Here is a 21,654-nt window from a genome sequence, read left to right as displayed (position 1 = left end):
TGTTTATATCCAGTTGTTAACGTACATTCATTAAATACCTTCTGTTTATATCCAGTTGTTAACGTACGTTCATTGAGTTCCTTCTGTTTATGGCCAGTTATTAACGTACGTTCATTGATTACCTTCTGTTTATATCCAGTTGTTAACGTACATTCATTAAGTACCTTCTGTTTATATCCAGTTGTTAACGTACGTTCATTGAGTTCCTTCTGTTCATATCCAGTTGTTGACGTACATTCATTAAGTACCTTCTGTTTATATCCAGTTGTTAACGTACGTTCATTAAGTACCTTCTGTTTATATCCAGTTATTAACGTACGTTCATTAAGTACCTTCTGTTTATGTCCAGTTATTCACGTACGTTCATTGATAATTGAGTACCTTTTGTATATGTCCAGTTATTCGCGTACGTTCATTGGTTACCTTCTGTTTCTGTCTAGTTATTGGCATACTTTCATTGAGTACCTTCGGTAAATATCCAGTTATATACATGTGTTCATTGAGTACCTTCGGTATATGGTCAGTTATTCGCGTATGTTCACCACATATATACATTTATTCTGAAGCAGTCTATTTAATCATGTAAATTCATTGAGTACCTTCTATGCCCTGTGAAATTTTGTTAAATGCATAGATTTCGATGGTGATTAGGAATTGTCTACCTATGGATTTACGGAGTTTGGGTATTAAAAGTTCCATTTTTTATGGAAATGTATTAAAGTTGTCCATTTTCTGAGACCGTTAATTTTATTCTGAGAAGAATGCAAGTTGTTTGGAGACAATTGGTTGACAGATAAGTTAATTACGAGCTTTACGAAAACACCATCGTCCGTACGAGGGTCTTAACATGTCAACCTTGAATTAGAATATAATGTTGGATGATTTTTAAGGAGGAGGTAGATGGGCATGTTAACGCAACTGCCGCCTGTGGTCTACATTTGATTTCTTTGCCCTGGAAATCCTAATTTCTATTCATAGATATGGGTTTTTTATAAAAAAAAAATGCTACTGTCCAATGAAAAACAGTTTATTTATTGAACTAATCTTAACGTGTATTCATACCTTCTGTATGTGTCGAATATTTAATTGTATATTTATTCTCTATCGTCTGTACCGTATATGTTCAGTGTTTCCCGTTCTGTCAATTTATTGTACCTTCTTATTTCAGTGGCAGCGCAGGGCCCAAAGACAGCATGGCAGGCCGGAGGTGTTGGCATGGGAGTCGGTGAGTAGCAGCCATACTCTTTGGCTGTTATTTATTGAACATGATATTTTTCACAATTTAAATGTTAAAATCTGGGTGCATGATAAACAATACTAAACTATGTGGTTGCACTGTATGAATAATAATTATATAAGTTATCCCTCGCCGAGTATAAACACAGGGTCCGTACTACTGAAGCATCTTAAGTAATTTTAACTTAAGTGTAAACTTTGGAATAGTTATATTTCTCATTCTAGAAAATGGAGTTTTCCTTTTTCAAAAACTTAAAGTGTCCATATTTTATTTTCAGAATAATAGTATAAATAAAATAAAAGTACTAAGTATAACTCTTTCTTCCAGTGAAATTAAAATCAAATTGTTGAATTGAACGAAAATGTAAACTTTTAACTTAAGATGCATCTGGTACTTGCTTAATTCCTTATCTGTTTGAATTCAATTAGAAACAATGTATCCGTAAATACAGAGCTCCAGATAAGTTATGAAGGCTCAACACTTTTGTGACATAAATTGGGTAACAGCAATTTTAATTTGGTATCCAAATGTTTTGATACCCACTCGTTCTGAGATGAATTGGGTACTTTCAACAAAATTTTAGGCTATCAGTACTATTTCTTTTCAAAATTAACTGCCTAAGCCTTCTCAATGGGAAAATAAGCGTGATAAAAGTTGTTTAACTTATAAAATGTGTGATCTTCTGCTTTTACTGAGGTTGTCCTATATTAGATACAGACTCCTTCTTTATCATAAAAGGCAGCAATTTACAAGCTTGTCCAACTGTTTTATCTGCTGATATGAATACAGAGAAGTGCATTTTTGATATATTTCTTACAACATGTTAAGAATGGTTGTCACTCGTGTAGCTGTGTATTGCAAGAATAGTTTTGCACTCAAATCTGATTTAATATTGTATTTTACTATTTACTATTGATTTTTAAAATTGCGCAATAACGAAAATACGCAGCTTATCTGGAGTTCTGAATATACTCAATTCGTTTTAATCAAAGTGACCAGCTTTATATTATAATAAGAGAGTACAGTACCACGTGTATATACAATGCCCCTTCCATAACGAGTTTTATACAAGCACATCTCTGTACAATTCTACGGTATCGTTATGTAGCAGGCGGGGGAAGCGAATTCCTTTTAGTTTTACATATCCATAAATATACAATTTATAATTTTCTCCTAATGTACCTAACTTGTAGAAGGGGTCGTCACCAAAGTTGCAAAACGCAGCAAACAAGGCAGGCTCAGACATATAAAATAATTATTTGGTTTCTTGCTATTAACGCAGTACATGTCATCATATAATATAACAACAGTGGATATGTGCCTCTAGTGATAAGGTCTCTCCTCGTTACTTCACTACAACGTGGTGTCCACCAAGGAAAAAAAAACATTCTGTCACACGACATGGTCCAAACATGTGTTAACTACTATCGGCAATACTGTCATCGCAAAACAGAGGTGATAAACCATCGTTTGGTTCTACTTGAAAAACACTCGCATGTAAGATCGTATATGACTGTATGAAACACAAACACAAGTTAAAAATACCATTTGAAGTTATACACATACAGGACTATAAATAAGTGTACTTATAGACCACACACAATTCGTGTTACAATCGTTTTACCGTTCTAGTCGTGCTAGAAGAGTTGCGCTAGTTCAGCTTTTAGACAATTAACTGTTAATGGCTTGTAGCTGCGTTTTGCATCATGGTGCTTTTACATGTGATATATCAAACTGTAACAATATAACATACAACAGTCCAACATAGTTTATCTCTATATCAACTTTACTTCCAACAAACATTCTTTAAATCAACTTTTATAATATTTGACAATATTTGGAGGCAGTCATTGTATGTTGGTGAAAGTTGAGTTACCTAATAATATCAATACGGAAATAACACATACTTGTATTTACATCTATATGTCTGTTTCTATGGAAGTTATTGAATACGATAATTATATCTTTAAACGACTAAAGTAATATATAACCTCATGCTTTGCACATGCGCAATGCTGTCGATTCTGTACGATCTGGACATTTATTTCCGTCCATCGGGCAAATGTGATACAAATGTAACTGCTGTCTGTGAAACTGCTAAGCGTCATTATAATTCTGCAAAACCTCATTCAATTGAAGCCATTGTTAGCGTTTGAGATGCAATCGCAGGATTTAACGTTTATTTACTTTAATAACTACTGTTAACTCTTAACTCTTTCAGACATTTTTTAGAATTTGAACATAGTTACATGTAACTCTAGTAAAATACCCTTATCCATTTAAGTTTTACTGAATTCTTGAATGGAAAATGACTGTGAAGAGCGAACATGATTTTAACTGCGGCTTGCTGGCATATTATAAACAAATGAAGTAGAAGTGTATGATTGAGTAGACAAAGGAATCATTCTGTGTTCGTTGACAAATTGAATATGAGCGCATAAATTGTTCAAACCGAGTCTGCTTTGGGAATAACTTTAATAAAGCTGCTCCTCCCTTCATTGTGTTGTGCAAATGTTTATCACGCTATCAGTTAGGAAAGAGAAATGTTCGGTAGCATCCGCAATCGCTGACACGGCTACTTGTGCTTACGCTGCATTGTTACGTCACAAATGACGTCATATTTCAGACGGTGTACCTGTAAGTGTATTAGGAGTAAATTTATCGCCCAGTGGTAAGTTTGTGTCGATACATTTCGTGCGGCTTTAATAGGCATATGTGCTTTCTGTCTGTTTTCTACGCTTTTTAGTGTGTTAAAGCAGTCGCCAATCGTCATTCAAGTCAGACATCGCAACAGTTGCTTTTTTTGTAAGAACAACAATGCATGTATCTTTTGTTAGATACCCCCTGATTGACCGTAACATATAAAGTATTCATTATGTACATACCGTTTCATGAAGACAAATAATGCGTTTTAAGTTTCTTTTATTTCACCATGGGGCTTGCTTTCAACTCTGCTTACAAGTAATATAATAGATGTTTTCTTTTCTTAACAGCCCCGGCAATTACGCCTTAAAAAGTAGCTTAGAGTCTGTTATTCCCTAAAGTAAGTTAGGTTGTCGTCTATGTATCTACTCGAGGATGTTTTCCCCGTTTGTACCGATGTCTTATGATTGTTATTACGTTATTCACCAGCATTAATAGTTTACTTATATACCACGCCATTTCATGTTTTTAATGTGTGATGACTTCTCAGAAGTATATGTGTTCACTGTTGTTGTGTTATTCCGTATGTTTAGGAAGTTCTGGTACACCGGTGAATCCACAGCTTTTACTTAAAACTTTAATGAGCCAAAACGACAGAGGTAACTCCAATGGTTCAGAGATCTGGGGCTTGTTTTCACTATTATCTGCTTGAAAGAATGCTATCCATGATTGTTCAATTGCATCGTGTGTACATTTATAAGGATACAATGGAATTACTACTATTCATTAATGTTTTTAAAAATTAATAATTTTTAACGCAATGCAGTTGAACAAGCTGGTTTGAATAAAATGTCTCTCTGCGCACATATCTTGCTCTGTTTGCATCGTTCGCTCGCTACATGTGACAGTTGTGTGTATAAACCCTTTATCCAGGATGGGGATTCATATATTGCCTTGTGTCATATATACTACAAGCATTTTTTTTCAAATAATCATTCAACTGCATTCTTTATTAAACATGCGATAATACTCCAAACAAAATGAAAATAGACATTTTGAGAAACAAGCGATACAGATTCTGAATACGATCTTAGTTACGCTTATTGACATTATAAGACGCAATGCACATAAACACACCTAATGAAACCTTCGGAAGTATTCCAATACGCATTTAAAAACATTACACATACAGCCAGCCAAATTTGAATTTTGTTCCATTTTGAATAATTGCGTTACTCGTACAAAAGAAAGTACATACAAATGCATTAACTTTTTTGTAACTTTCCAACCCACAATTGCTTTGAGGCGTATCCTCAAATGTTATCTGTTGTAATAAAGGGGCCATATATAACAGTATTCCACCGGATGACCACGTGGTCAATCTGTTGAAAGATGGCGTGCTCGCTCCACTCAGTAACTTTCCGTGGTCAACGCTCAAGTCATATAGGCTCAAGGCTTCAGAGATTAAATCAGAGACGGAGTATCAGACATTCATTGATTCCGTGAACAAGAAAGTCCAAAATATAAACAGTGTACAAGAACCTGCAAACATAGATCGAACTTCCAGCTTAAACAAAATTAAGTACTTATTTAAGGACGTACGTTGGTACAAAAACCAGGTAGAGAGTACATTACCGGAAACGCTAAGCAGTTCAAGTGACAATCAACACAGCATGGCAATAAGGAACGCTGTTTCTTTGCCATCTGGTCAAGATAGCAGTCTAGAGTCTGCTATATCCGCACACAGATATAACATGTTGATAAACGGAACGAAACCAACTTTTCAAAAGGAAATAAATAGAACACACGCTGTTCAAGAACATTTAAGCGCAGTGGCGTACGTCTTATCTACCAGTGCAGTCCGAAAATACCCGGAACTAGTTAGTGCACCATTCACACGAAGTGCTAACAGGTTTGAAAACAATACAACCTCAGCCACCACAGCGACTACGTCTAATGCTATACCGACATATAACACAACTTCAGGCAAGCAAAAACCTATAATCAGCAGTCCAACATCACCACGTTCGTCCACTACACCCATCGCACCTCCTGTCAGGGAACCGGCGACGAAGAAGCTAGACAATCTATCGAGTCAACATACAAGTAACCGTCGTAAAGGTTTAACGAGTAAACAAATAACTACTTTTGCGCAAAAAAACACCTTAGTTACCAGTGATTTGTATGAAACGTCCACTACCGAAAAGAATATGACTGAAATTGATACACATTTGCCAAACGGTCCTTGGCCAACATCTAACCCACCTGTAATACGGTCCGAACCACCCTTAACGACAACAGGCAACCCAACATCCCCCGCCTTGACACACTCTAACACTTACCGTGACTCGCGAGCCTTTCTTACCTCTGATATTGTGACAGGCAACACGGTGACACCCCCTCCTACAAGTACGCATGTCAGGGCAAGTCTCTCCACTAGTCCCCCCTCTCTTCACATGCATGTTAACGCAATTGTGTATTACGAGGATCCTACCACTTCTACTGTTGTTCCAGTTCCAAATAATATTGAAGTTGATGTACCACCATTGAAAAAGCCAATACCCAAGCCTTTCAGTATCATGACAGATGATCATATGACTACAGAAACATCGAGGGCATCAGAAGGGAAGCCCTCTAAACAACCGGTGATACGGGGAAGGTTTTCTAAATCTTTTGCTAGTATTCCGCCTACACAAACAGAAGAATTGAACCCCGTTAAACGTGATAAGTTTGAACTGCTTCCAACGTCAAGATCAAGGATGACGTTACAACAAAATACGCCATCAGCATCTTCGAACAATTTAATGATCCAGGATAGGTTCTCAAAAACGTTTGGAAAGGGCATTTCAAAGACACCCGACCCTTCAACACAGGTTGCCACAACGGCGCCGAATTTCCGCAGATTCAAGAACAGGTACGCTTTGAACGACAATAAACAAAAGCAAACTCCAGGGAAACGAACACCATTGGATAGAATCATGTTCCAGTCGGTGGATTCAGAGATGGGACAAGAGGTGGCGGAAAATACTCACCCCGTTACTGATCACCTGCAACCCGCCCACAATGCTAACGCTGAGCCAAACACATCCAAGCCAAAAGGATTTACACAGACAGATATTGCAAAAGGTAGACCTTTTAAGACAATACAGTCAGACGTAGGGGATTCGATAGCACTTGGGGGTAACCGCATAGTTTCTGGGCTAACACCGAAGAACGGTGAGCTGGGTAGCTCAGATACATCAAACACGCCTCCTCCCTCGTCCATTGAAACGAAACCGTCCTTACCTGATGTTACTGCCAATCAAAACGCTGGTGATACGACAAACGAGACGTTAGGGAGCCATGTGTATTCAGACAAGAATGTTCAAACAGAAATGAGGGATGAAGGCCATCAGCCCAGCACATATTTCACTGACTCTGTGATTGAAGGTCCAAGCAGAGCTTTAGATAAACACCTTCAAAGCATAAAAACAAAGTTTAATGAAAGAAATGTGCAGCCAATACCACCGTCCGCATCTTCGTCTCCCACTGATGATAACATAGTGAAATCAAATACCAACCTAACTTTGCCACAAGCCTTACTTCCCAGTGGCGGTCTACTGGGCGGATTCAGCCTGGATCAGCTCACAGGTCTGACGCAGGCCCGGCTTCCTGCTCTCCCTACGGGGTTTCAAAGTAACGAAATGATGAACTACGAACGAATGCTGATTTTGAAGACATTAGCAGGTCTAGTTAAAACTATGGGCATGCTTCAGAACTACATAATCGATTCCAAGACGACTACCGCAGCGACCCAAGCACAAACAACCAGCACCTCGTTACCGACAACCACGTCGAGCATGCAGGTAAAAACCCTCGCGCCGTTTGTTGTACCTTACCGTACTTCTCTTCCTGGAACCAGGCCAACTATTCCATCTCGACCAGCTGTTCAGCCCAGCCCGCCAACGACGACAACAACAACTACGACAACACCTTTACCAATCACAACTACATATATTACACCACCTGCAACGATGGACTACTTTGAGACGACAACAGACACGTACATACCCTCGACTGAGGGGTTTACCGAGTATACCTCCACCACCTCAGCGGGCAAGGGCTGGGATACTGCCATGTCGTTTGTGAAGTCGTTTGTTTCAGGTAAAATGTACATCTGTCCATCGTCAGTTTGTTGTCGGCTTTCGCTTGTACTTCGTCGTAATTGTGTTGTATATGTACTGTATCCAAGACATAGCCCATAGCTGGAGCACATGTTTGAAATCGAAGCAACGCGGGGCGCTGCGAAAAGTACGTTAACATATGCGAAAAAAAAAATTGTTCGGTTACAAACTTCTAGTATATAGTGTATCCTGTTTCTGAACTGTTGAATGTTAGTATGTTTGACATTTTCGAGTGTATAACCTCGGGGTCGCCTGGCTGAGATATATATGTTCTTATTCCTTATGGATATTACATGCAACTTCATATAGTATCACTTTTCATAAAAGACACATCTGCACTGCATGACACTTTAATTAGGTTCCACGTTTGCTATTACGCTGACCATAACTCAGACATCGACCTAAAATGCCTGCCTGCCTAAGACGCTCCCTTTTCCTAACCCTCTCATATCCCAGGTGATGGACTAACAATGCCTGCTCATCTCAATTGAAAAGTATTTTGAATCGCATGTTTTTATTTAACTTTGTTTAATTTACATGACGAAACTTGATATTATTTACAATAATGTAGGATGTTACATTGTATTTCAATTATCTAGCTTTGTGAAATAAACATTACTTAAAAAATGTCAAATACCGTACAATACTTACGTAGATCTTAATGACCGAAGTTGGCCGTTACTATCGCTAAAAAGTTACTTAAATAGTAAGAATTGTTGAAATATGTCTTACATTGCTTACACGGATGACATTTTACCAGCCCTCGCGTCCCCTGCAGCTAACAACAGCACGCCTACACCTGCAAAAATAAGCCTGCTGCCTCCAACTCCCCTACCGGAACAGTTCAAACCCATTCCGATCAATGAGCTGAAGAAAGCAATACCTGTAGTCCTTCCAACAATCCAAACAACTGACCAGATGTCAGTACAGACATCACAAACTACGTCACAGGTTGGCGTCACTTCAACTGATGCGCGCGCAGGCGAGGTGGCGCCGACTAGCGGCACATCTGGTAGCACTTTTGTTGTCAACCCTGGCGCAGCGTTCTCTACTCAGTTAAGAGACAATGCACAGCAGCAACAAATAATTGTCACACAAGGTAAACCTAATCGGTTCAATGAACATCCTAACATAAAGCCCTAGGCAGAGGGGCATAATTATGTCTGCCGTGTCGAATATGTCTATATCTGTCAGTATTGAACAATGTCAATTTGTGAGTTTTGTGCTTTCGCTCGAACTATTGTGGTGTCATCATGTTCATATTCTAACAATAACATTTATATTTGTATATCATTATATCAAAGAATAATATGCATCTTGTAATAACATTACTTGTAATCCTGTATACCTGTTTTACAATATGTTTTTCTAAAAGGCATTGATCCTTAATTTAACTATTTATATAGATATACTTAAAATGTAATAATGACAGATGAAAATATAAATTTACGTTCCGTTTTATCTATACAATGTCAATGTATGCAAACACTTTCTATGACCCTCTTCTATTTCAGTAGTAGAGTAAATACTCCCAAGTATCAGTGTGCCATCTGTAGTTTACTCCCAAGTATCAGTGTGCCATCTGTAGTTTGCGCTCTTTATCAGTGTGTCACCTGTTTTATTTTGTCTTAATATTCGGGATTTTTTATCAAATTTGGAGAATAAAGAAGATCGCACACTGGAAGTCATGTTTCCTTACTCTGAGGTAAGTCTAAATGTCTTAATGTTTTATTCGTGTGGTTATACCGCCATATTTCAAAGTTACTGCTCTGCGGCGCTCTATTTTTGTTGACAATACGCAAATGCTTGTGCGCTTGCGCGAAAGTCTTAGAATGTGCAAAGCAGAGGTTTATTGAAACAGAAATTAACGTCAATTCATAATATATGGCAAAAATGTCATACAGGTGCGCCATTCAAAATTTTCAAGAGGTAAAAATACCATGTATAACCGTTTTGTTTCATTTTGTGTCAACTATTGATGTACCCTTGTTGTTTCCCAGCCGTGAGGCCGACTACCTCGCCGCCAGACCCTACGGATCATCAGATCAACATTGCATTGATGAACATCAACAATGCAAAGACTGAGGTGCAGGCCGCCAAAGCAGCTGCCGCCATTTTCAGCCCGACCCTCGATATGTCCGATAACGTAAAGCAAGCGGTGGAGACCAAGGTCCGCCAGCTGCGCACACCACCAGGATGGGTGCACCCGATCCCCCCGCCACTTCCTTTTGGGTTTGACGTGATGAACCTGATCATGGGTGCGTACTACGGGACTGCGACGGAACCTCCAGCGGGCGCGGCAATCCCCGCAATGCCAATGATGGGCGCCAACATGGGTCCGCCAACAACCATCGTACGAGGTCCGTCTCCTTCTAAGCGTAACGCAGGTAGAGGTAGGAGGGTAGGCTTTGGGAGCGGTCAGAGCTTTCACCAACCAAGCATTTCACTTCAGCAGGGCGGCTTCCAGTGGAGCGGCAGGGCGGGGAGCTTAGCGGACCCCACAACCGTCTTCCCGCCCTCCACCAATGACTGGATGAACCTGTTCACTAATAACGCTCTTTGGAAGTGAGGTGCCCTGCACTCACAGCAGAAACGCCACGCCCTTTCCGGCTCTCGCACATTGCTTTGCATAAACGACTTTGGACATTTGGATCTATACACGAAATTTGGGCAATTCTATTTTTTTGTTATTTTTTGCACTTGAATTTGAATATTACTGTTACAGTTTAGTTCATTACTTTTATTAACCACTGTTACTTAGTTATCGTATACAATGTTAGAGTTGTGTACATGTGAGCAGGTCCATTTGTCCAGATGCTTTCGTTCTCAATATTTGCTTCCATTGGCCGGCGCTTATAGATGGGTCTTTATAACAATAGCTACTAATTATTAAAACAGAATTTCATTTTCAAAATACCTTATTTCGGGTTCATAATTTTGACTTCGAAAATGGCGATAAATTCGAAAAATCGATATTCATTTCATAAGGGTGGTAATTTTAATTCAACAAAGAAAAAACCCAAATCGGAACCAAAAAGATCGAAACAACGATAAATTTCGGATGAACGGTGTTTCAATGTAGCTTGGTTTCAAACTACCGGAAAACATTTGGACAAATGGAATTCTGTTTGTTACTTGTTGCTTGTTGTTTCCACTGATGCTTTTACTTAAGCACATAAATGAACTCCATAGAAGAGATAGAATTTCAACAGTGAAAATGATTCCATGGATTTTAATGCTTTATATCTCTTGTGCATTTGGTTTATCAGCGTTGTACATGTGTGTGTCTTCCTAATAACTGTCTGTAACTCAATATTGTTTTTAAGTAATGGATACATATTCTGCCCGTTTATAATTCTCAATATTTAAATTCTCTTTTTATTTTATACCATTTTTATAAATTATCGAGTTTCTGATTAACATTTTGGATACATACGATATAATTATAGGATAATTGCATGTTTCAGCGCAAGTCTAATGTCGTAATATATTTCACCGAGTGAGCAACAAAATATAAATATTACGAGCGGCGTTAGCCACGAGTGAAACAATCACTTGTGGTGTTCACGAGGTATAAATATATTGCTGTCTCACACAGACTTTTTATATGCCTAAAATTGGATATAAGTCTTTTAATTATATTTTTTTATAACAAAAAACGCGGCAATTTGTATTCGAAAGTAACGTCAGTTCGGAAATGAAGTCGTCGAAATTGTGTCCGGGCCCTTGTGCGCGCTAATATTTGATTTGGAACTGAGAGCGGGTTAAAATTTAAAAACAATGAAAGATGCCAATTGCAAATTGACATTTTCACACAGTGACATATCGATTTTATATCACTGATAAATCTCTATTAACCACCAAAAACATATAATTCATAAATATTGATAATATAATAAAACAGTAAATTTGCTTCATTTGAGTGTGAGGAAATGTGAACATTGTAATTGGCATATATATATATATATATATATATATATATATATAGATATGATCAATTGCCATTTGGTGTTGGGAAATTGAATGATAACTATCTTAGTGTTGGCGCTAATGTCTCATTTGTATTAAAAAAAGAAATACTGTAGAATACTGATAAATCACGTGTTAGTAAACGTCTACCTAGCTATTTTCTTCTACATACACATATCTATATTTTAAGTGAATATACTATTATCATGTATACTACCTATCTTTCAATAAATTCGTTAACAAGGGTTACCATTAAATGTCTGTTTTCTTTTTCTAAAAACGAAATTGCGTTTAAAGTATTAAAATGAAAACATGAATTTAAAGTGAATCAGATGTATATCATGAAAAAAATGTTAGTTTCGGAAGCTTTCACAAATAATAGTTTGCACAAATAAGACATTTCGCGATATGAGAAATAAACTATAATGTACTCAAGGCAAACGTATACTGGAGCACACTTTTTGCATTCATGTGAACTAATTCTCTCACCAGATTCGTTAAATGCCATTAGTGAAACTTGTTCAGGCAAACACTTTGTAGTGCATATTTAAGATATGCGCAATGTGTATTTTGTACGAAGGCAGAAAAGCGTTTCCATCTGAAATTATACTAAAGATTAACGGTATATGAACAATCCTAAATTATCAAAAAGTAAAAGTTTTAATTAACTTAACTCCAAACTGTCTATAATAACACTTGACTATGTTGACATGTGGCCGCCTGTGTTCTAAGGTCCGGCGGGTCCGCATGCTATGCCGGGGATGCCAGGCTCAGGTTCCGGTATGGGTGGCTGGGCGGAACCCACACAGTGGGAGGTAGACCTCGCAATTCACAACATTAACGCCGCCACCACCGAGGCCGCGGCGGCCGCGGCGGCAGCTGCCGTATACAGGGTACACTTGGATCCACCGGATGCGGTTGTCGGTGTGTTCGAGGAGAAGGTTGCGCGTCTCCGAAGCCCAAACTGGACGCAACGACGCCCGCCACCCCTCCCTAGGAACTTCAACCCACTGCCGCTGATCATAGCCGCCTTCAACGAGTTACAGGCGATTCAGAAGGCTGAAGCGGCTAAGAAGGCAGCAGCGGCCGCCGCTTCCGTGCCAAAACCAGGAACGAAACCCGGGCGGCCACCACCAAGTAAGGGTTACCTAGCAACTGGTACCATATTTTTTCATATTTAAACTATTGTAGTCACGTCGAGACTTGTGAAAAGTATCAACACTTCGAACAAATCTATATGGAAATTTCATTACTTTTTGGAAAATGAGTGACTGTGATTACTAGTAAATTAATATTCAGAGCTGTATATATATATACATCTGTATGTATGTAGTTCTATATATAGTCATTTATTCCAGTGCAATTTCCCCAAACACTTAATGATACGAAGCTTTTATCGGTTATCAATTCATTTGTGTTTGTACTTTATTTACTTTCAACAAACTTGCTTGATGCAAAGGCATACAATAATTATTATAAAACTAATTTGATGTGAATTTTCCATGAAATTCAGCAATTGCAGATTTCTTTCGAGTGCCCTTTCAAAGTAAGCACTGTTTCTAAAACTGTCATTAGTGTAGAGTACTGTTTGCGAAGCCTAATACATAATAAATTAAACATATATGGATTAATGTTTTATAGTTTTATATTAAGCAAATAATTAAAAAGTAAAACCATGTACAGATTATTGAATATATCAGTAGCTAAAGCATGACATGTTAACAGTCGTTTATAGATATAATGTAGTATTACTATACCGATCGGAACACCTTGGCCATTGTCGCCGTTGTTTCGAAGAGGTCAGATACCACTAAATAATTTTATTTCCCCATGTAAATTCTATAGCCAATTGATCAATTTGCACGCGAAATGACACTGATTTCTAGTACTTTAGGATCCCAAACTCTATGTATGGGTAGAAATTCAAACCTGTGTTTTTAACATGAAACAACGTTAGAAAAAATCACTTTTCTGATAAGGAAAATAAAATAGGTCAAACGTATCAACTGTATATACGAAAGGGACCACATCCGGTGTTGGAGTACAAAAATTGCGGTGAAAATGCAAAAAAATGGAGATCTAGTACATCTAGCATTTCAGTCTGCTTTTGAAATCACAAACTATTCAACTTCAAAACCTTTAAAGATATAGAGAATGTCTGAGATGGAATAACATTGCATTGAATAACTGGCATGAATAAATAAAGACTGAAAAGGCATGTAGCATTGAGTAGGCACTTCCGACTGAAAATGCATGTAGCATTGAGTAGGCACTTCCGACTGAAAAGGCATGTAACATTGAGTAGGCACTTCCGACTGAAAAGGCATGTAACATTGAGTAGGCACTTCCGACTGAAAAGGCATGTAGCATTGAGTAGGCACTTCCGACTGAAAAGGCATGTAGCATTAAGTAGGCACTTCCGACTGAAAAGGCATGTAGCATTGAGTAGGCACTTCCGACTGAAAAGGCATGTAGCATTGAGTAGGCACTTCCGACTGAAAAGGCATGTAGCATTGAGTAGGCACTTCCGACTAGGCACTTCCGACTGAAAAGGCATGTAGCATTGAGTAGGCACTTCCGACTGAAAAGGCATGTAGCATTGAGTAGGCACTTCCGACTGAAAAGGCATGTAGCATTGAGTAGGCACTTCCGACTGAAAGGGCATGTAGCATTGAGTAGGCACTTCCGACTGAAAGGGCATGTAGCATTGAGTAGGCACTTCCGACTGAAAGGGCATGTAGCATTGAGTAGGCACTTCCGACTGAAAGGGCATGTAGCATTGAGTAGGCACTTCCGACTGAAAGGGCATGTAGCATTGAGTAGGCACTTCCGACTGAAAGGGCATGTAGCATTGAGTAGGCACTTCCGACTGAAAGGGCATGTAGCATTGAGTAGGCACTTCCGACTGAAAGGGCATGTAGCATTGAGTAGGCACTTCCGACTGAAAGGGCATGTAGCATTGAGTAGGCACTTCCGACTGAAAGGGCATGTAGCATTGAGTAGGCACTTCCGACTGAAAGGGCATGTAGCATTGAGTAGGCACTTCCGACTGAAAGGGCATGTAGCATTGAGTAGGCACTTCCGACTGAAAGGGCATGTAGCATTGAGTAGGCACTTCCGACTGAAAGGGCATGTAGCATTGAGTAGGCACTTCCGACTGAAAAGGCATGTAGCATTGAGTAGGCACTTCCGACTGAAAAGGCATGTAGCATTGAGTAGGCACTTCCGACTGAAAAGGCATGTAGCATTGAGTAGGCACTTCCGACTGAAAAGGCATGTAGCATTGAGTAGGCACTTCCGACTGAAAAGGCATGTAGCATTGAGTAGGCACTTCCGACTGAAAAGGCATGTAGCATTGAGTAGGCACTTCCGACTGAAAAGGCATGTAGCATTGAGTAGGCACTTCCGACTGAAAAGGCATGTAGCATTGAGTAGGCACTTCCGACTGAAAAGGCATGTAGCATTGAGTAGGCACTTCCGACTGAAAAGGCATGTAGCATTGTGTAGGCACTTCCGACTGAAAAGGCATGTAACATTGAGTAGGCACTTCCGACTGAAAAGGCATGTAGCATTGAGTAGGCACTTCCGACTGAAAAGGCATGTAACATTGAGTAGGCACTTCCGACTGAAAAGGCATGAAGCATTGAGTAGGCACTTCCGACTGAAAAGGCATGTTGCATTGAGTAGGCACTTCCGACTGAAAAGGCATGTAGCATTGAGTAGGCACTTCCGACTGAAAAGGCATGTAGCATTGAGTAGGCACTTCCGACTGAAAAGGCATGTAGCATTGAGTAGGCACTTCCGACTGAAAAGGCATGTAGCATTGAGTAGGCACTTCCGACTGAAAAGGCATGTAGCATTGAGTAGGCACTTCCGACTGAAAAGGCATGTAGCATTGAGTAGGCACTTCCGACTGAAAAGGCATGTAGCATTGAGTAGGCACTTCCGACTGAAAAGGCATGTAGCATTGAGTAGGCACTTCCGACTGAAAAGGCATGAAGCATTGAGTAGGCACTTCCGACTGAAAAGCCATGTAGCATTGAGTAGGCACTTCCGACTGAAAAGGCATGTAGCATTGAGTAGGCACTTCCGACTGAAAAGGCATGTAGCATTGAGTAGGCACTTCCGACTGAAAAGGCATGTAGCATTGAGTAGGCACTTCCGACTGAAAAGGCATGTAGCATTGAGTAGGCACTTCCGACTGAAAAGGCATGTAGCATTGAGTAGGCACTTCCGACTGAAAAGGCATGTAGCATTGAGTAGGCACTTCCGACTGAAAAGGCATGTAGCATTGAGTAGGCACTTCCGACTGAAAAGGCATGTAGCATTGAGTAGGCACTTCCGACTGAAAAGGCATGTAGCATTGAGTAGGCACTTCCGACTGAAAAGGCATGTAGCATTGAGTAGGCACTTCCGACTGAAAAGGCATGTAGCATTGAGTAGGCACTTCCGACTGAAAAGGCATGTAGCATTGAGTAGGCACTTCCGACTGAAAAGCCATGTAGCATTGAGTAGGCACTTCCGACTGAAAAGCCATGTAGCATTGAGTAGGCACTTCCGACTGAAAAGCCATGTAGCATTGAGTAGGCACTTCCGACTGAAAGGGCATGTAGCATTGAGTAGGCACTTCCGACTGAAAGGGCATGTAGCATTGAGTAGGCACTTCCGACTGAAAGGGCATGTAGCATTGAGTAGGCACTTCCGACTGAAAGGGCATGTAGCATTGAGTAGGCACTTCCGACTGAAAGGGCATGTAGCATTGAGTAGGCACTTCCGACTGAAAGGGCATGTAGCATTGAGTAGGCACTTCCGACTGAAAGGGCATGTAGCATTGAGTAGGCACTTCCGACTGAAAAGGCATGTAGCATTGAGTAGGCACTTCCGACTGAAAAGGCATGTAGCATTGAGTAGGCACTTCCGACTGAAAAGGCATGTAGCATTGAGTAGGCACTTCCGACTGAAAAGGCATGTAGCATTGTGTAGGCACTTCCGACTGAAAAGGCATGTAACATTGTGTAGGCACTTCCGACTGAAAAGGCATGTAACATTGTGTAGGCACTTCCGAATTGGTGTAAATAAAGACTGAAAAGGCATGTAACATTGAGTAGGCACTTCCGACTGAAAAGGCATGTGACATTGAGTAGGCACTTCCGAATTGGTGTAAATAAAGACTGAAAAGGCATGTAACATTCAGTAGGCACTTCCGAATTTATGTAAATTGCCCTTTGAAGGAAAATGGCCGAGGTACTTTGATTGTCCTATAGCAATTAATTGCTTACCCACACCACAGAAATTAAAGCTGTCACCACTCGTGAGTTGTATTAACCGGTCTACACTCAATTGAAATGGAAAGTAAAACTGTGTTAAGAAAAAACCTATTTATTTCTCCCGTTTTATATCTTATACGTATTCACTTAAGCGTTCTTCATTGTCAATGCACTGTGCTGGCATTTAAACTTTAAAAGTGATTTAAAGTAATTTATATGGTGGCATATAACTGTCGTAAGATGTTAACGTTCACGAATTGTTTCATGTTAACCACTTAATTTAGCGATAATTATCTAACTATTTACATGTAGGAAATATTCGCGTTACCCTTTTGGTAAGATACATATCATAAGACTAAAAACAGGCTTTAAAGTGCCCAGAACTGCCACTTATTACCTTTTTAGCTGTCCATACCTAACTAGTTATGGTTTGCGAATTCCACTTATAAGTAACATACTAACTGGTTAACGTAATAAGATTCGTGTTATCACTGAGCTATACATGCATTGCAGATCCACGAACCTTATTACGTTAACCAGTTAGTATGTTACTTATTAAGTGAAATTCGCAAACCATAACTAGTTTACCTGTAAGTGTTGCACAGCTTATATGCGATCATGAATATAAATTTCGACCCCCCCCCCCAACATTCTTATTCTAACATGTACTTCAAACTTTCTTATACTACAACTAATAAAAGGGGTAGAGGGGTATTCAGACTCGTTTAACTCTGTGCAATGAATCATTTTAAGGTGTATTTACTTCGTTCAGTTGTTTTTGCACTAATTTACACAGAATACAGGGATGCATTATGAATATATGTGTGATATTTTGAGTAATTTTAACAAGATGATACTTTACGTAGAAGAGTTTTAAAAAATTTAAAAATCTCTTTGTGTTGATAAAATTCAACAAAGTTATAAACATTTTATGTTGTAGGTTCTAATTTATCCCTTAAGATTAAGAGTTTATTTGTGTTTTATATTTTTGGTTAAGCACGTGGTTTAGATAGTCTAAAAGTAATATCCCATATATAATGATGAACTTATTTTAGGGTCATATTTCTATTGTATTTGTAGCAATGGAACACTATGTAATTAGTTAAAACTTCGACGTTACAACAGATTTGAAATATTGAAAGTTCACGACTTAAATACATTATTGAAACGGGCCTCAGGCTCATAATTCTTTTGTTTGTTTTAAAATGGATTAATTTCAATTTCTACCGTGCAGGTGTCATTTTTTGGTTATGTAGTAAAGGTAAATCTTTGACTAAAGCATCACCTTAATAACATAATTAATGAGCTGTTTTGACTTCCTGTTTTTTTTTGCTTTCCACTGTAGGGTCGCGGCCGCCTCCAAACCACCCGCAACCCAAGCGGACCCGTGAATTATCCGCGCATCCCTCAAGACAGGAAGTGGAACGCCAGCTAATGCTCGAGCGCCAACAGCAGCGGGAAGTATACGGATCTTCCGGCACTTCATATGTTAACAAGCCCGCACCTAAAAATGATTATTTTTTTCAATCCCGGTCCTCGGGTCTAGATATAAACAGAAACGCCCCCGCGTACCGCACAAAGACAATGCGACCGGCACCTCAAGGCAGAGCTGACCCATTCCTCAACACCCGCGTTTTCACCACTCCCAAACCTCAAAATTCCAACAGAGAGCCGACGCAGCCTGTAAAGAAAGCTTCGCCACTGCCTGTAAAAAGAGCTCCACCAACGAATTTCAACAAACCCCCATCCCAGAATGTGAATGGAGCGCCATCTCAGACAGTAAAAAGAGCTCCTACGCCAGATGTTAACAGGGCACCAACCCCTAGACAGACCGACGCATTTGTGATGAATATTAAGAACGAGCCGGCCACACCACCACCGAATCCAAAGACACCCTCACAGTCCCCATCCAGTAACGGCGGAACTAGTCGATACAGCGCGCAGGTCATGTCCCCAGGAGCGATCCAACCCCAGAGAATTAATGCCCCGATATCCAGAGCCAGCGACCCTCCCGCTAAACCAACAACAAAACGGCCATCAATTCCGACTCCAAAGTTCTCCAGATCAACCATACCTAAAGAAGTTCCCACATCTGATCCATTTACCAAGCCTTCCTTCACAGCCCCACCCAAACAGCCCAGCCATACCAGTCTAAAGAGCCGTTACCCAGGACTCATTCTCAAATCACAGGCGGAGCAGACAAATCTGGACATGGCTCTGTCTGAAGGAACAACTGTACAAGAGGGAAAACAGAATGTTGTCTCTCCCGTGGAGGTCAAAAGGCTTAGCGACATCCCGGTACCGACATCGGCTAAGGAGGAGAAGAGCAAGTTCAAGGCGTTTGACCCAAATTCTTTCCAGCCCTCTCAGCAGATTTGGTCCATGGGGGAATTCGGGAACGGGGTGAACGAGCTGCTCAAAACGTCCATCATGGAGAGCGAGAGTATACCTATCCCCGCAAAACACACTCCCCTTCCCCCTTCTACCACAACCACAAAGCGGCCCGCCACTCCAACAACCCAAACGCCACTTCCGCCGCCGCCGCCCAGAAAACCCAAAGGTAGAAACAGAAAACGCAAAAATAAGCAGAGAAGGAAAGGTAAGTGACGTAATTGGCGTTCTGTGCTAGCGGCATTTGTGACGGTAAGGTGTCAGTAAAGGTTAGCATCAATTATATACAAAAACACCCCCGAAACTACAAAATCACGTGCGCAGCGTTGCGTTGTTTGTAAGCAAAGTACAGAACAAATCGTCCCGCACGCGCTTTTTTAAGCTCTTTATACGACGTCGTGAGTATTTGACGGTTTTATACTCATAAACCAGATGGCACACTGATTTTGAGGGTAACGTATGCAATTTAAATCCAGTATATTTCTAATGCAGGGCTGAATCCATCTTGGCGTTCCATACCATGTTCATTTTACCATTGATTAAAAGCGTTTCTACAACACGTAAACTGAACGTAAACTGAACATCTATAGTCATCATATAAATGGTCGCCCCTGCTTAACGTTTCCACATTGTTCGTTAATAGCGGTAGCAAAAACAACACCGACGGAAGCCTCACCCCCACAACCGGAAGCGAAAAAGGCGGTTACTCAGCAGACCAGGATGAATCAGCTAGAGGACTTACTCAGTAAGTCACACACAGACACACCGACACAAACACACACATACACGCACAAACATACACACGTACGCGAACACGCATATATACACGCGCACAGACGCACGCACACACACACACACACACACACACACACACACACACGAACATACAAACCGACGCACACGCGCACACGCGGACAGACACACACATACACACACACACACGCATACACACAGTAAATATCTGGTAGTGTTATAAGACTCTTCATACAAGTGTCCAATAAACAGCATCTTCATTGTTCTCCTGCATTAAATTTTACAATATGTATCCTTTTTACTTTTCTCTTTCACACACTTATCAGCTTCCCTATATGAACATATTTCCTCCATATAGTTTCATAACATAACATCTTTTTAACTCCCGTGTTTCAGAGGGTATATCCGCATCAGATCTCCAGAATCTTGTCGGTAAGGCCTTTTTCTTTACCTCAGAATATCCTGATAACGAATAATTGCCAAATAAATTACCTTCAGTCGTAAGTTTAAATGAACATAATTATACACTATTCCCCGTGTTCCAGACATCATTAAGACGAAGGCTTCAGGTAGCAGGGCCGAACCTGCCGCCACTGCTACCAGTGAGCCGCCGAAACCGGCTCCACGCGACCCTGCCCCGGAACCGCCACGCAGACGGCCTTCTCCCGGCTTCATCCCTCCACCCCCAGGTATATAGAGCATACTCAAGGCAGAAGATGCATATAGACACATACCGTGGTTAATACAGAATCATAGTATTGATTATACTGTAACATTTCTTTTCTGTAATGAGTAAATGAATAGGGGGGGGGGGGGGGGGGGGGTTGATATGACGAAACAACGTGGAGTTGAATCTTTTGAGTGATAGCGCAAAACGACCAATTAAGCATCGTTTTTAGTTTTTAAAAAACTTCTTAAATTGTCTCTGTTAGCCAAGGGAGTTCACTGCGTAGTACATTGAGAAACATATGGCACCGTGTATAACCATGAGATATTTCAGGTAAAAGTTGTTATATAACAAACAACATACAGGACCGTTAAGACCTCGTTTACGACTTAACCTTTATCATAATGAATATCCGCATTTTATCATATATACCCCTTGTGCATAACGCTTAAACTAGGAAAATTTTTGTGCATAACGCTTTAAACTAGGAAAAATTTTGTAACTCCGCTTCTCTTTTTCCACATCCATAATACCAAAGAATAAAATTATCCTTAATTGCAGTTT

At 40.1% G+C, this 21,654-nt stretch overlaps 1 protein-coding gene across 14 annotated transcripts in view; it reads left to right on the top strand.

Annotated features, from left to right (window-relative positions):
* LOC128221913 (proteoglycan 4-like) overlaps window positions 1–21,654 on the top strand; it is a 52,383-nt gene that overhangs the window by 7,681 nt on the left and 23,048 nt on the right. For 12 of the 14 annotated variants that reach the window (XM_052930581.1, XM_052930580.1, XM_052930589.1 and 9 more), the window contains exons 3-9: window positions 1,169–1,225; window positions 10,044–10,403; window positions 12,745–13,149; window positions 18,625–19,878; window positions 20,314–20,415; window positions 20,820–20,855; window positions 20,969–21,112. In XM_052930581.1, coding sequence (XP_052786541.1) covers window positions 1,169–1,225; window positions 10,044–10,403; window positions 12,745–13,149; window positions 18,625–19,878; window positions 20,314–20,415; window positions 20,820–20,855; window positions 20,969–21,112 — 2,358 coding nt within the window. Of the gene's footprint in view, window positions 1–1,168; window positions 1,226–6,394; window positions 8,024–10,043; window positions 10,404–12,744; window positions 13,150–18,624; window positions 19,879–20,313; window positions 20,416–20,819; window positions 20,856–20,968; window positions 21,113–21,654 lie in introns of all 14 variants that reach the window. The other 2 variants (XM_052930582.1, XM_052930593.1) reach the window with 2 other exon arrangements.

Source organism: Mya arenaria, chromosome 16 (genome assembly GCF_026914265.1).
Source record: "Mya arenaria isolate MELC-2E11 chromosome 16, ASM2691426v1".
Lineage (NCBI taxonomy): Eukaryota > Metazoa > Mollusca > Bivalvia > Myida > Myidae > Mya > Mya arenaria.
This window is presented reverse-complemented; position numbering and strand designations above follow the sequence as displayed.